Source organism: Mus caroli, chromosome 7, assembly GCF_900094665.2.
Source record: "Mus caroli chromosome 7, CAROLI_EIJ_v1.1, whole genome shotgun sequence".
In the NCBI taxonomy this organism is placed as follows: domain Eukaryota; kingdom Metazoa; phylum Chordata; class Mammalia; order Rodentia; family Muridae; genus Mus; species Mus caroli.
This window is the reverse complement of record NC_034576.1, coordinates 18,302,703-18,315,387: the sequence shown is the minus strand read 5'-3', so window position 1 is coordinate 18,315,387 and position 12,685 is coordinate 18,302,703. Positions and strand designations below refer to the sequence as shown.

General features: G+C 50.4%; 2 protein-coding genes across 3 annotated transcripts in view; one reads left to right on the top strand and one right to left on the bottom strand.

Moving 5' to 3' along the window:
• Positions 1-5,502, bottom strand: part of Sympk (symplekin) — a 30,203-nt gene extending 24,701 nt beyond the window's left edge. For both annotated transcript variants that reach the window (XM_021169219.1, XM_021169220.2), the window contains exons 1-3: positions 5,378-5,502; positions 1,192-1,315; positions 999-1,064 (exon numbers count right to left, since the gene is read on the bottom strand). In XM_021169219.1, coding sequence (XP_021024878.1) covers positions 999-1,064; positions 1,192-1,296 — 171 coding nt within the window. In that variant the 5' untranslated portion in view covers positions 1,297-1,315; positions 5,378-5,502. The remainder of the gene's footprint in view (positions 1-998; positions 1,065-1,191; positions 1,316-5,377) is intronic.
• An 850-nt stretch (positions 5,503-6,352) lies between these two features.
• Positions 6,353-12,685, top strand: part of Foxa3 (forkhead box A3) — a 10,003-nt gene continuing 3,670 nt past the window's right edge. Inside the window, exon 1 of the mRNA XM_021167453.1 lies at positions 6,353-6,536. Coding sequence (XP_021023112.1) covers positions 6,468-6,536 — 69 coding nt within the window. The 5' untranslated portion in view covers positions 6,353-6,467. The remainder of the gene's footprint in view (positions 6,537-12,685) is intronic.

Below are 12,685 nucleotides of genomic sequence, written 5' to 3'. Positions count from 1 at the left end.
GCGAAAACAAGAATAAGGCCCACAGCTGGCTCGGGGTAGAACACTACCTCCACATGCATGAGGACAGAGCTCAGCTCTCAGAGCACTGCCGCAGCCGCAGCTCTTTGGAGGCAAAGACAGACTCCCAGGAACCCGGCTAGCTAGACTAATGGATCAGCAAGTGCTGGATTCTACTGAGAGACCAGAGAGTGACGGAAAAACACCTCAGCTTTGGGCCTCTACAAGACTGCATATGCATCTCAGACCAAGCAACCAAGCTCCTAACCATGTGAACAAGAACTCACACCAGACAGCGAAAGTAACTGGGGCGATGGCTCAACAGGTAAGAGCCTGGCTGTTCTTCCAGAGGAGTAGGTTTGGTTCCCAGCACCCAGCTTCAACCATCTATAACTCGAGCTCCAGGGGAATCCAATGCCCTTGTCTGGCCTTTGTCAGGGTTGTATGCACATGGTGCACTTACACACATGCAGGCAAAACATAAAAAAGAGAAAACAAACAACAAACCTCAAATAGAAATAAATCTATCAGATGCAGTCTATGCAGGCAGGACTAGGGAGCAATCAGCACTGGCGGCCCTGAATCTCAAAGCTACACTGTTGAGACCCTCACAGATAAAGGTTCTCACAAGCCACTGGGAGGCAACAATGACAGGCATAGGTCTGCTGGAGGTCATAGAGTAGTCTACAGGTCTGAGGTCTGCTGTGCCATGCAGAAACTCCAGGTGGCGCCTTCGCGCTCTACCCAGTCCTGGATCTTGAGAAACACTTGAAGGAGCAGGCTGCACAGCACTGCACTACGGGGCACAGGTTGTGTACAAGTGTGCATGTGCGAGGCATGATGTACGGCACAGGTGTATGTGAGCGCAGGCATGTATGAATGCAGCACAGGTGTGAGTGTATGAGTGTGTATGAGTCACACGTGCAGGGACTAACGGTCCTCCCTCAGTGGCTCTGTCCTGGCTTTTGTCCTGACCTCCCTGTCCCTTACCCCCACCTCACCTGTTTGAGCACTGTGATCTTGGAGTCATTGGTGATCAATGCAGCCTGGTTCAGAAGATCTACCACCTAGAAGGACAGAAGAACCAGGTGTCATGGCTGGTCTTGCTGGCCAGGTCAATCCCTGCAGTCCTCCTGTGCTCTGCTGTCTGGCAGGAGTCACACTTCCCCACTCCCAGCCCTGTGCTACACTCACCCTCTCAGAAGTAGTCATGCCATCGATGCTTGGTCCTTCTTCTTGTGTGAAAAACTGTGATGCCACACTCCGGCGGGTGACACTGTCCCCGCTGCTGCTTGCCATGACTGCTGTCAGGTTCTCCCTGGAAAAGAAGCTAGTGACTTTCCCTGTAAAGCCCTCGTCCCTCCTCTAGGGTGGGTATGGGTTTATGTCCATGTACAGGAGATACAGTGCTTCATGTCTACTATGGTTTTTTTTTTTTTCCTTTAATTCAGGGTTGGGTTGGTCTCTGACTAGGTAGCCAAAGGTGGCCATTAGCTCCTAGTCCTTCTGTCCTTCTGTATGTGCCTTCCAAGAGCTGGAATGAAAGGTGTGCACAGCCACACATAGTTGCAGACCAGCTAGGGCTGCATAGTCAAGACCCCCACCCCCAATCTCAAAAAGAAAAAAAAAAAGGCCACCTCTATAACCAGGTGTGGTGCTACATGTCTTTCATCTCAACATTTTCAAGATGCAGGTAGGTAGAAACATCAGTAGTTCAAGGCCAGCCTCAGTTATACAGTGAGTTCAAAACTAGACAGTGCTACATAATACTGTCTCAAAAAGAAAGGAAGGAAGGAAGGAAGGAAGGAAGGAAGGAAGGAGAGACTCATTACAATACCGCATTCTTAAGCTATTCCTTCTGTGAAAAGAGAGAAAGAGGAACTTCTACACAATTATCACAAAATCATTCTGACAAAATCATGAAATGACTCACAGACAAGGCACCACATCTGGCATTACTTTTACCAGCAAGCAGCATAATCCAACTAAGCGTTCTTACATAGGGAGACAGGCTACAAAGACTATCACACGCTACATGCTAAAGGACTCTTTGTGAGCTTTGCACAGCATGTGCAAGGCCCTGAGGGGTCCAGGCCTGACACTGGGATAAACAAGCCTACAGATGGCACAGCTGTAAGAAGGAATGCAGGGGTTCTGTGAGCACGAGAGAGAGAGAGAGAGAGAGAGAGAGAGAGAGAGAGAGAGAGAGAGAGAATGAATGAATCTATTATATGAAGAAAACCAAAGCTGAGGCAGGAGGATTACACTGAAGGGATTACAGTGTGAAGAAGAGAAAAAGGCTAAACTAAGTGTTTTAAAAGATAGAACGGAGGCTAGAGAGTCAGCTCAGCTGGTGAAAGCCACTGGCCGCTCCTCCAGAGAACCCGAGTTTGTTGATCCCCAGCACCCACAGGACAGCTCACAACTGTAACTCTAGTCCTAGGGGATGTGAGACCCTGGCCTCCACATACACTTGGTGCAGAGACATAAATAGAAGCAATAGTCCATATATGTAAAATAAACATAAAACTTAAATTTAAAAAAGCAGCCTAGATTACTCCTAAATATAAATGGGGCAAGTGAAAATCTAGAAGACAATATTGCTGGTAACTAAGGTTTCGTTATCCTTTTGTTTTGTTTGTTTTTCAAGACAAGGATTCTTTGTATAACCCTGTTCTAGAACTTGTTCTGTAGACAAGGCTAGCCTGGAACAGTGGTTCATCGCTTGGATTAAAGGCACGTGCTACCACCTCTGGTGGAGGTAACTAATTTTAAATGGGATTAACCTATAAACTAAATAGTAACACCCCTGCTAGACAGCACATGCAAATAAATAAGTTTATTGCCAGGATCTTTTTCTTTAAAGCTATGGAGTGGAAGTAATTTGGTAGGTCTAGGTGGATTATAAACCCTATGTAGACCAGGCTGGCATCAAACTCAGAGATCTGCCTACCTCTGCCTCCCAGTGCTGACTAATGGCATGAGCCACTAGCCTAGCTAAGTTTTATCTTTTTAAAGATGTGAAGGCTGCCAGTCAGTTCCACATATTGCTTAGAGTCAGAGCCATAGCCACAGCCCTGTCCTCAAGGCCTCCACCTCCCTCTGGCCACCCTGCTGTCAGCTGGCCTCTTCTGCCCCCAGAAGAGGGCCTCCTTAGTGAGGCCTTCCCTACTCCAAATTTACACACACACACACACACACACACACACCACATCCAATGCATTCCTTTTGTTCCATGCTTCTGACCATTGCCATGCCACATGTCTGTTCATTAAGCCAAGGGAAATGGCCACCTGACATGACATACCACACTGCTGCTGGAACCAGAACATAAGGAACTGCACCCTCCTTCCGGATGATACACCAAGAACCAGCAAAACTCCCCTTCCTCTTTAATCTTCTGGGATTTGTTTTGTCTTGAGTATATATTCCTATTTCTCTTTTTTGTTTTTCTTTTTTTTTTTTAATTAGTAAAATGGATGTTCAGCTGCCTATCCGTATCAGAAGTTGACCCCAGGACTCCCTTCATATCAAAAATCAGTCCGGAAATTAAAACTGCACTGTTTGGCCAGATAGGGTGACATACCCCTTTAATCCCAGCACTCTGGGCAGAGGTAAGACGCTCTCAGTTTGAAACCCATCTGGAGTCGCTGTCAGAAAGAAAGAAAGAAAGAAAGAAAAAGAAAGAAAGAAAGAAAGAAAGAAAGAAAGAAAGAGAGAAAGAGAGAAAGAGAGAAAGAGAGAAAGAGAGAAATAGAAAGAGAGAAAGAGAAAGAGAGAAAGAGAAAGGGGGGAGAGAGAGAAAGAAAGCCAGGTGCTGGTACACACCTTTAATACCAGTTACTTGGGAGGCAGAGGCAGACGTAGCTCTACAAATTCAAGACCAGCTTGGTCTGCCAAGTGAGTTCCAGGACAACCAATGCTACAAAGAGAAACCTGGAGGTAGTGGCCGTGGAGGAGGAGATGATAGATGAGGCACTGTTGGGCTGGGCACAGTTTTTTACTATGCACAAAGCCCCATGCTCCATTCCCAGCGTGTTCAAATGCTACACAGACCTTCTAGCATACTGTTAACATCATCTCGGGCTGTGCTAGCTGGGGAACTCAGGGCTTGTATAGTAAGAGCACTTGTGTGCCAAGTAACTTTGTAATCCTCCTGCCCCAGTCTCTTAACTAGGTCTGTGTCCTCAAGCCTGGCTTAAATCACCTCCAGATGGCCTAATTCAACATACAATGTAAACAACGTTGTTACATTGTATTGTTGAGGGAGGATGTAAACTTTTAAAGCCTACAAATGGTCACTGTAAACCATTTTCCTGACTATTTCAATCTAAGATCGGCTGAATCCTCGCATGTGAACTTCCAAGACAAGCTGTCAACTTTATAGAAACTATTTTCTATTTCACTTTTTTTTTTCTCTTAGTAAATACTGGAGCTCAGCCTATTTTTCTCCTTCCTTCCTTTCCACAGTTGCAAATCATTTTATTACGTAAATATAGTGATTTCTGCCAGACTTCCCACTGAAGAACAGCCGGGATGTTTGCAGTCTGGCTATCAGAAACATTAACACTGTCTCCCCTCTCTTGTCCTGTTCTCAGCAGTGAACTGCCCCTCCCACCAGGAAGTACGACGACTCTCCCGTTATCCTAAAGAGTGGATCTCCGAGTGTTGTTTGTTTGTTTGTTGTATTTTCTGTATTCATTCAACGAGCATCGCCTAAGCAACACCAGTGTGTGTTGGGCGCGAGCTGTGCTGGGAAGCAGGCACCAGGACCCACTCTGCCCTCTCTTATACAGAGCCCAGGGTCAGGGACCTCCTCAAGCAGCACACAAATAAAATCCTAATAACAAGTTCGACCACACGTGACGAGAAGGCAAGGCACGGGGTCCTAGGAGAACCTTCAGCAGGCGGATTTGGGGAAGAAGGGAGGGAAACGGAGGTTTTGCAGGGGCAGTGACGTGGGGTGCCGAGCCCCCCAACCCCGAGGATGAAAGGGAGTTAGACCGAAGGATAAAAGCACGTTTCCAGGGCGGGGGGCCTGGGGAGGAACAGCCTGTGCAAAGGCCCGGTGGTGGGAAGCTTCGCACACGGCCAGTCTGGGGAAGTGAAGGGCCCAGTGCAGCAGTGTGCGGAGCGGGGGGCGAGCCAGGGCCAGGCTGGTGGCCGAGGAGGTCTGCGCGGCCACCGTGGAACTTTGGCCCCGAGGGACCGGGAAGCCAAAGAAGGCAAGGATGGGTCCCGAGCAGTGTGGGAAGAAGCGGGGGCCCCGAGACCCCGCTGCTCCCGGCCCTCGCCCAGGCCCTCCCCACCGCTCGCGCCCCGGCCTTGTCAGCGCCCCTCCTCCCCCCCACCCCAGGACCTCACGCCGCCACCCGCTCACCGTGACTCCGGCCTCCGTCCCCCTCGCGCCCACTCAGCAGCGCCTCTCCGCAGACGCTGCCGCCGCCGCCATCTTCCGCCCGCCGCCGCGACACAGCGCAGGCGCTGCACTAGTAGGGCCGCCGGGAAATGGAGTCCGGCACCGCGGCCGGTCCCCGCCCCTAAGGCGTGCCGCGTCGGCAGCCGCCCACCCTCCCCGGGAGTCCATCGAAGCGGCCGCCATTTCCGGCCTTCGAGCGCCATGCCTTCTGGGAAATGTAGTCCGCGCTGCGCAGGCGCCGGACGGAAATGGGAACGAAGGCTTCTGGGAAATGGAGTTCCCAGCGGTCCGGAGTCCCTCTCCCTAGACGGCTGGCTGACGTTAGAGTGGAGAGTGCTGTGAGTGGTGTTTCTGGGTCTTGGAGGAGATCTGTTGCCTTAATGGGGTCTGAGCAGAAGCCCTGAGCCTTTCCACCGCCGACCCTGACCCCGTACGGAGCCTGCAACATTTGCAGACGTCAAAAGCCTCAGTCTTCCCGTCTGTCCAATGGGAAATGCTGTTTCAGGAATCTCTGCGGGCTACTTAAACAGTGTTGTATAGGGACTTGTGGAGCCCTGAGCTCTGTCAGCTTCCTTTCTTTCGTGGAAGAGATGCGGGGCTCTAGAGTTTCCCTCTTTTAGCTGGAGATGATGAAACACCTGGAGGCAGAAAGATTCCCCGGCTCCTGCTCTGTTGCTATAGGGCTTTTGGGATCAGCAGGTTGTGGCTCTCTACCCCACGCCTTGTAGTCCCCCACTCTTCATCCATCGCAAGCTTCCAGGTGCCAGGACCGAGGCTCCCAGTGCCTGAGGTCTCTCTTCTTGCGATCCCGCAGGGGGCGCCCCAATCCGAGCGCCCCGCGCTCGGGGAGGCGGGCGGGGAGCCCGGGGCGGGCCCGGGAGGGGGTGTCCCGGCTATAAAAAGTGGCTGCCTCCCAAGGCGCCTGGGCCAGCGGGACTCCCGGGCTGTGTGCCTCAGGTCGGAATTCGGGGCTAGTGCCTGTAGAGAGACCGAAGCATCGGTTCCCCCAGGGGGGCCGCAGCCTGGGCGTGTGGGGGCGCAGGCCCCGGGGATGCTGGGTTCAGTGAAGATGGAGGCTCATGACCTGGCCGAGTGGAGCTACTACCCGGAGGCGGGCGAGGTGTGTCCTCGGGGATGGCGGAGCGGGAAATGGGGGGCAGGTGTGGGGCTGCGTGCTTAAATGCAAGCAGGGGCTGTGGTGTGGGCCCAGGTGGGAGCCACAGACCTGAGGACACAGATTCTAGGTGTGGGAGTCGGGGGACAGGGGGACAAGGCTTGGGAGAACGATTTAGACTGCAGATCCATGCGAAGGCTTGCTTCCAACGGAAGAAAATGTTAGCAATGAAACCTCGAGGTTATACTTGAAAGGTGTCGAGCCCCTGAGTCGAATGAACAAATTGAAGGTGGGAACCGGAGCTCTAGGGTAGAGCGATAGAGCTGGAGGACCTCGAGAAATGAATTCCGTAGTAGAGAGGAGAAATACAGAGACTAAGAGGCATTGGGAGTCCGCAGTAAGGAAAAGTTTGTGCCGGAATTCAGGGTTGAAGACGGGGGTGGGAGGACTTCGGGCAGTCGGGGGTCAGAATTGAGGTTCCGGGATAAAGATCAGCTGAGGAGCTAAGGTAGGGGCACAAATAGGATGGTCGGGGGTCCTTCTGAGGAATCTAATGTAACAGGTGGCTTAGGTAGACTAGTCCTCAGATGACGTCAGCCTTGGAAGATCAAAAGACAAGAGGATCCACATCTGTGTGGCAGGAGTCAGCCATCCTTACCCCGACCCTCAGCAGGGGCTCTCTCCAGAATGTACACCATCTAGGCATTGCTAGACTTACATTAATTCCTTCACCCCAACAAACAGAAAGTCCCTCTTCACGTCTAACTACCGTTTGTCCGAGTGCTTCTGCACCCTGTAGTCCATATTGTGATGGTGGGGAGAAGGGCCGAGGTTCTGGACCCATGGGCTCCTAACATAGACGGCTTAAGGGGGGGGGGGCGGTGTTGGGCTCTCGAACAAGTCAAGCTTCAGCGGCTGAGGGAGGTGGCTAGGGTCTGTATTTCCAAGTTGTGGAATTGGACTCCTGGATCCCTAGGGGTAGCTGGTCTTGGAGTTGGCGAGGTGCCCGGGAGGGGCCTGTCCTAGGTCTGGGGAGGTGTGAGGTGGGGCAGAGCTGACCGGGAAGGAATTGGGAGTGTGGAGAAGTGGAAAGGGAGGGGGCCTGAGGTGTTGGTGACTTTGTAGGAAGGCAGAGGCCAGGGTGGTATGTGAAGGTTCTCAGGTAATTGGGAGTTTGAGCATTGGATTTAAGAGAGCCAACGACAAGTCTGTCCTTCTGGGGACACATCTGAAGAAGTTAGTTGAGGGTTCTAGAGAAGAAAAACTAAAATTTGGGGGTACTGTGTGAATGCTCCCAACCCTCAGTTGAGGAGACAGTGTATGTAGAGGCTGACGGAAATTGACAGACCAGTTGTGGATCTGCATGCCTGTAAACCTAGCATTTGGAAAGCTGAGGCAGGAGGATGACTAAGGTCGACTACATAGCAAGCTTAATCTACAGAATGAGACCTTAGGGGAGGGAGAGTTAGGTGAGGGCCAGCTTAGATGTCATTTTGTAAGAATCCACAAAACGAACTAATGGAAAGGTTTGGAGCTAAGTCTGAAGGTGCCCCCGACTTCCTTCTGCAGGGCACCAACAGCACCTGCACAGCAGAAGAGCCCACCTCCCTCTTAAGAACAGTGTGGGTGGGGTACATTCCTCTGGAACTAAGAATGGACAAGGCCGCCCACCCCACAAAAAAATAAAACAAAAAAACCAACTGCTAGTGGGGGGCAAGTGGATACCTTGTGTCTTACTCTGGCTAGCCCCCTCTCAGAAACTGAGCATCCTGGAGTAACCCCATGGGACCTTAGATACACATCAGCTACCCCGACAGCTCCCCTCTGCCCCTACCCCCAATTGCAGAGAAGGGCAGTAAGGCATCTTGCAGTGTGCTGGGGTCGGGTCCACAGGTTGGTTCTGGAACTGGTAAGTCACCAGGCTTTGCTCACTAGCACACACTTCTCCAGAAATAATAAGGAAACAAATAGAAATTCCAGACTCCCAGGTGAGGAGGCAGGTCTCCCGAGGGCTCCCCCCCCCCACACACACACACACACTCTCAGCCGCACCCTGAGGGAGGGGAGATCCGGTTCAGACCCGGACGTCAGGGGTTCATCCCAGCCATGGGGCGTGGGAAAGCCTAGGGTGGATGAGAGCAGCTGGAGTGCTTGAGGTCAGACCTCAAGAAGGACTTCCGGGTGGGTGGGGAGCCAGAAAAGGAAAGCCCTGGTGTCCTAAAGTTGGAGAAGTGGAGTGAGGTGCCAAGGGATTAAGAGACTGTGGATCCCCCTGATGCCAACACTTTACCCTCGAAGACAGGAGGTGGGGACAGAAACAGCCTACCAGGGTGGGAAGACCACAGCATGGAGGAGCGGAGGAACTGGGCTCCTGGAGCGATGGCAATACAAAGAATTACTGAGCTGTGCTACTGACAAGGGGAGTGGGGAAAGGGAGAAAGAGAATACCAAGGAGGGGAGACTGAGGCGGTGAGTGACAAGCAAGCGCTAGGTGAGAAGAGAGAAGACTGGGGAGATAGACGGGGAGAAGGGGAGAGTTACAGTTAGGGTCCAGACACAGGACTGGCCAGCGAGAGAGCCAGGGGTGGTGGTAAACACCTTTAATCCCAGCACAAGGGAGGGGGGGGGCAGGGGAATTGCCACACAGTTGAAGGCAGCCAGGGCAGTATAGTAAGATCAGAAGGAGGGAGGGAGAGGGAAGAAGACAGTGAGAGAACAAACAGAAAACTGCTTACAGAGCCCTGTGTGGTGGCAACACCTGTAAAGTCTGCACTGAGAGGTGGGGGCAGTAGGGGCTGGCCCTCCTCAGTCGGCTAGAAGGAGCTTCCTGTGGCTGCTACAGAGAGGAGAAGAGAGCTGGCGCTCAGGTGTTAATAGTAGGGCTGCTCTTGTAGGGGACCTGAGTTCAATTCCCAGCATCCCCATTGGGCAGCTCACAACTGCCTGTAACTCCCAATCCAGAGGCTGAAACCCTCTTCTGCCCCCACCCCCAGCACCCACACTCACTTGCAGATATCCACATACAGATACATACATATAATGAAAAATGTGAAGAAAAAAAAAGCTATCTGGGGTGTAGGCTGGAGCACGTTAGTAAAACGCTTGCTTGGCGTGCAGGCAGCCCTGGCTTTGGTCCCCAGCATGGTAGAAACCAACTGTGCTGGTCCTGCTGACCCATGCTTGTAATCTCTGCTTTTGGGAGGTAGCGGCAGAAGTTGGAGGTTATCCTATGTTAGCTCAAGGCTAGCTTGGGCTGCCTGACGCTCTTGTCAAAGGGAAGGAGAAATGAGCTACCTGGAGCCGGGCGTGGTAGCGCACGCCTTTAATNCCAGCACTCGGGAGGCAGAGGCAGGCGGATTTCTGAGTTTGAGGCCAGCCTGGTCTACAGAGTGATTTCCAGGACAGCCAGGGCTACACAGAGAAACCCTGTCTCGAAAAAAAACAAAACCAAAAAAACAAAACAAAACAAAAAGAGCTACCTGGAGAGTCTGGTGAAGGTGGTTGTAACCTGCCTGTGACTCTACGCTGTTCTGGCAGGTTCCTTTGTTTTCTGGACCTCGAGTCCAGCTAATGCTTGCAGTGGCAGAAAACCAGGAATTAGGTGGTTTCCAGTCAGTCACCACCAAGTCTAAGGTCCCTTCCAGTGCCCTGAGACCCCATCTGGGAGGGGGCAGGGAGGAGGGAGGAAAGTGGGTAGACAGCAAGTATATCTAGAAAGAGAAGAACCATCTGATAGGCTTGGTGTTTTCCATTGTCCTCGGGATAACTGGCTCCCGACTAGATGCTCAGCTCTACAAGGGTGGAATGTCTGGCTATCTTGACCACAGCTTTCATCTTATGGTCCAGGACACTGGTAGGGCTCAGGTTTTAGAGTATCAAAATTCTTCCTCTTCTCCTGACAACTTCTCTGGGCCATAGCTGACTCAGCTGTAAAAGGAGTATCCTAACACCTCTCAAGCAAGGGGTAATAGTTGTAGAGCCCCTGCCTAGAATGCCCCAGGGAGGGGCTGGGGGCGTGGTCTAGTGGTCCCTGCCTAGTATGTGTGATTCTGGAATTCAAGCCTCAGCATCAAGCGCAAAACAGTATCACAGTAATTACAGCACACACACGTAGGCTGGTAAGGATTAGAGACAGAACCTGTGAAATGCTTGGGTCAGTTCCTGGCACAGTGTGGCTGGTGAATAGAGGCCTGTTAAGGTTCGGTATGTTGGTCCATATCTGTAATCCAAGTGCTAGGGAGGCTGAGGCTTCTACAGAAGGACTACAGGCCAACATGAGCGCCATTGCAAGACCCTGCCTTAAAAAGGGGAGTTAAACAAAACCCTCTAGACCAGCTGAAACTTATACAGTTGCTGACTTATTATCAGAAAAACTATTTCAATGTATAACCAGATTGCTTCTCAGTGCCTGTGGGTCCTCCTGCCCTGGGGTCTAGGGCAGCAGGATCACAGGTATGAGCCTCCACGGTGAGCCTGAGGGTGATTCTAGAAGGCACAGGAGTGTGTACCATGTCTCACTGAGCTAAGAGGCACGTGTTCCCCTCTGTGAACATTTCTGAAACTGGGGTACATCTGTAAATGTTTTTCAAGGTCTTTAAATTTTGTTCCATTTATTTATGAGGGAAAGTGTGTCTGCATAGGCTTGTATGTGTGTGTATATGTGTATGTTTCTCTGGGTGTGCGTGTGCACATTTGTGCATGGGTTTGTGTGCATGTGTGTGTGCTTGAGTATTTGTATGGGGGGCAAGGCGGGGGAGTATCCCAGGCAAACGCAATTGGAGATTGGAAGACAACTTCCAGGAAACGAGATCTGGCGCCCTCTTCTGGCCTCTGTGGCCATCAGGCACTCACATGGTGTATACACATAGATGCAGGCAAAGCAATAATACACATCATATAAATCTAAAAGGAAGAGCAAGGAAAAAAAGGAAAACCATTGATTTTGTTATGTAAATCAAAATTTTAGCTGACTTGGCTAATTTTGATTGATTTGTCAATTATTTTCAAATCAAATAATTAATTTCTCAATTTCTTCTCAGAACTTCTTTCCCTTTTTAAATTTTTTTTTAATTTTTTAATTTTTTATTTTTGTTGAGACAGGTTTTCTGTGTAGCCCTGGCTATCCTGGAACTAGCTCTGTAGACCAGGCTGGGCTCAAACTCAGAGATACTTTTACCTCTGCCTCCTGAGTACAAGGATGAAAGGCGTGCACCACCACTGTCCGGCTTTTTCTCTTTTTAAAGGCAGTGTCTCAGTGTGTAGCCCTGGCTAGTCTGGAATTTGGTATGTAGATCAGGCTGGCCTTAAATGCCTGTGTCAGCTTCCTGAATGTCAGCATTCTAGCCAGGCACCACTGTGCAATGAGACATTTAAAACCAATTATTACATTTAAAAAATTATTTCTAATATGCATATGAGTGTGATTATGAGCACATCAGGGCAGGTGCTTAAAAGGCTAGCGTTGCCGGGCATGGTGGCGCACATCTTTAATCCCAGCACTTGGGAGGCAGAGGCAGGTGGATTTCTGAGTTGGAGGCCAGCCTGGTCTACAAAGTGAGTTCCAGGACAGCCAGGGCTATACAGAGAAACCCTGTCTTGAAAAACAAAACAAAAACAAAATGTATTGAAGAAGCTGAGCAGTGCTAGTGCATGTCTTTAATCCCAGCACTCAAGAGGCAGAGACAGTCAGATCTCCATGATTTCAAGGCCAGCCTGATCTACAGTGCAAATTCAAGGACAGCCAGGGTTACACAGAGGGACCCTGTCTGAAAAAAACAAAAAAGATAAAAATTATTACAGACCCCAGTTTCATGTTGTTGTTTTTTTTTTCAGTATTTTGTTTGTTTGTTTGTTTGGATTTTTTGTTTTGGGGGGGTTTTTTGGAGATAGTCTTGCTCAGTAGTCCCCTTCCTTTCCTTGCCCACTGTTGGGACTACAATCCATGCCACCAGTCCTGTACCAGTTTCTTTTGATCTGGGATATGTCTGTTGATAATTATTGTATTCAAAAGTAAAACTTAAAATTTAAAAATTCATTAATGTAGTTTAAAACCTTATTTATTTACACTTATTATTTATTGCATAAATATATATGATTAAGCCGGGCGTGGTGGCACATGCCTTTAATACCAGCACTTGGGAGGCAGAGGCAGGCGG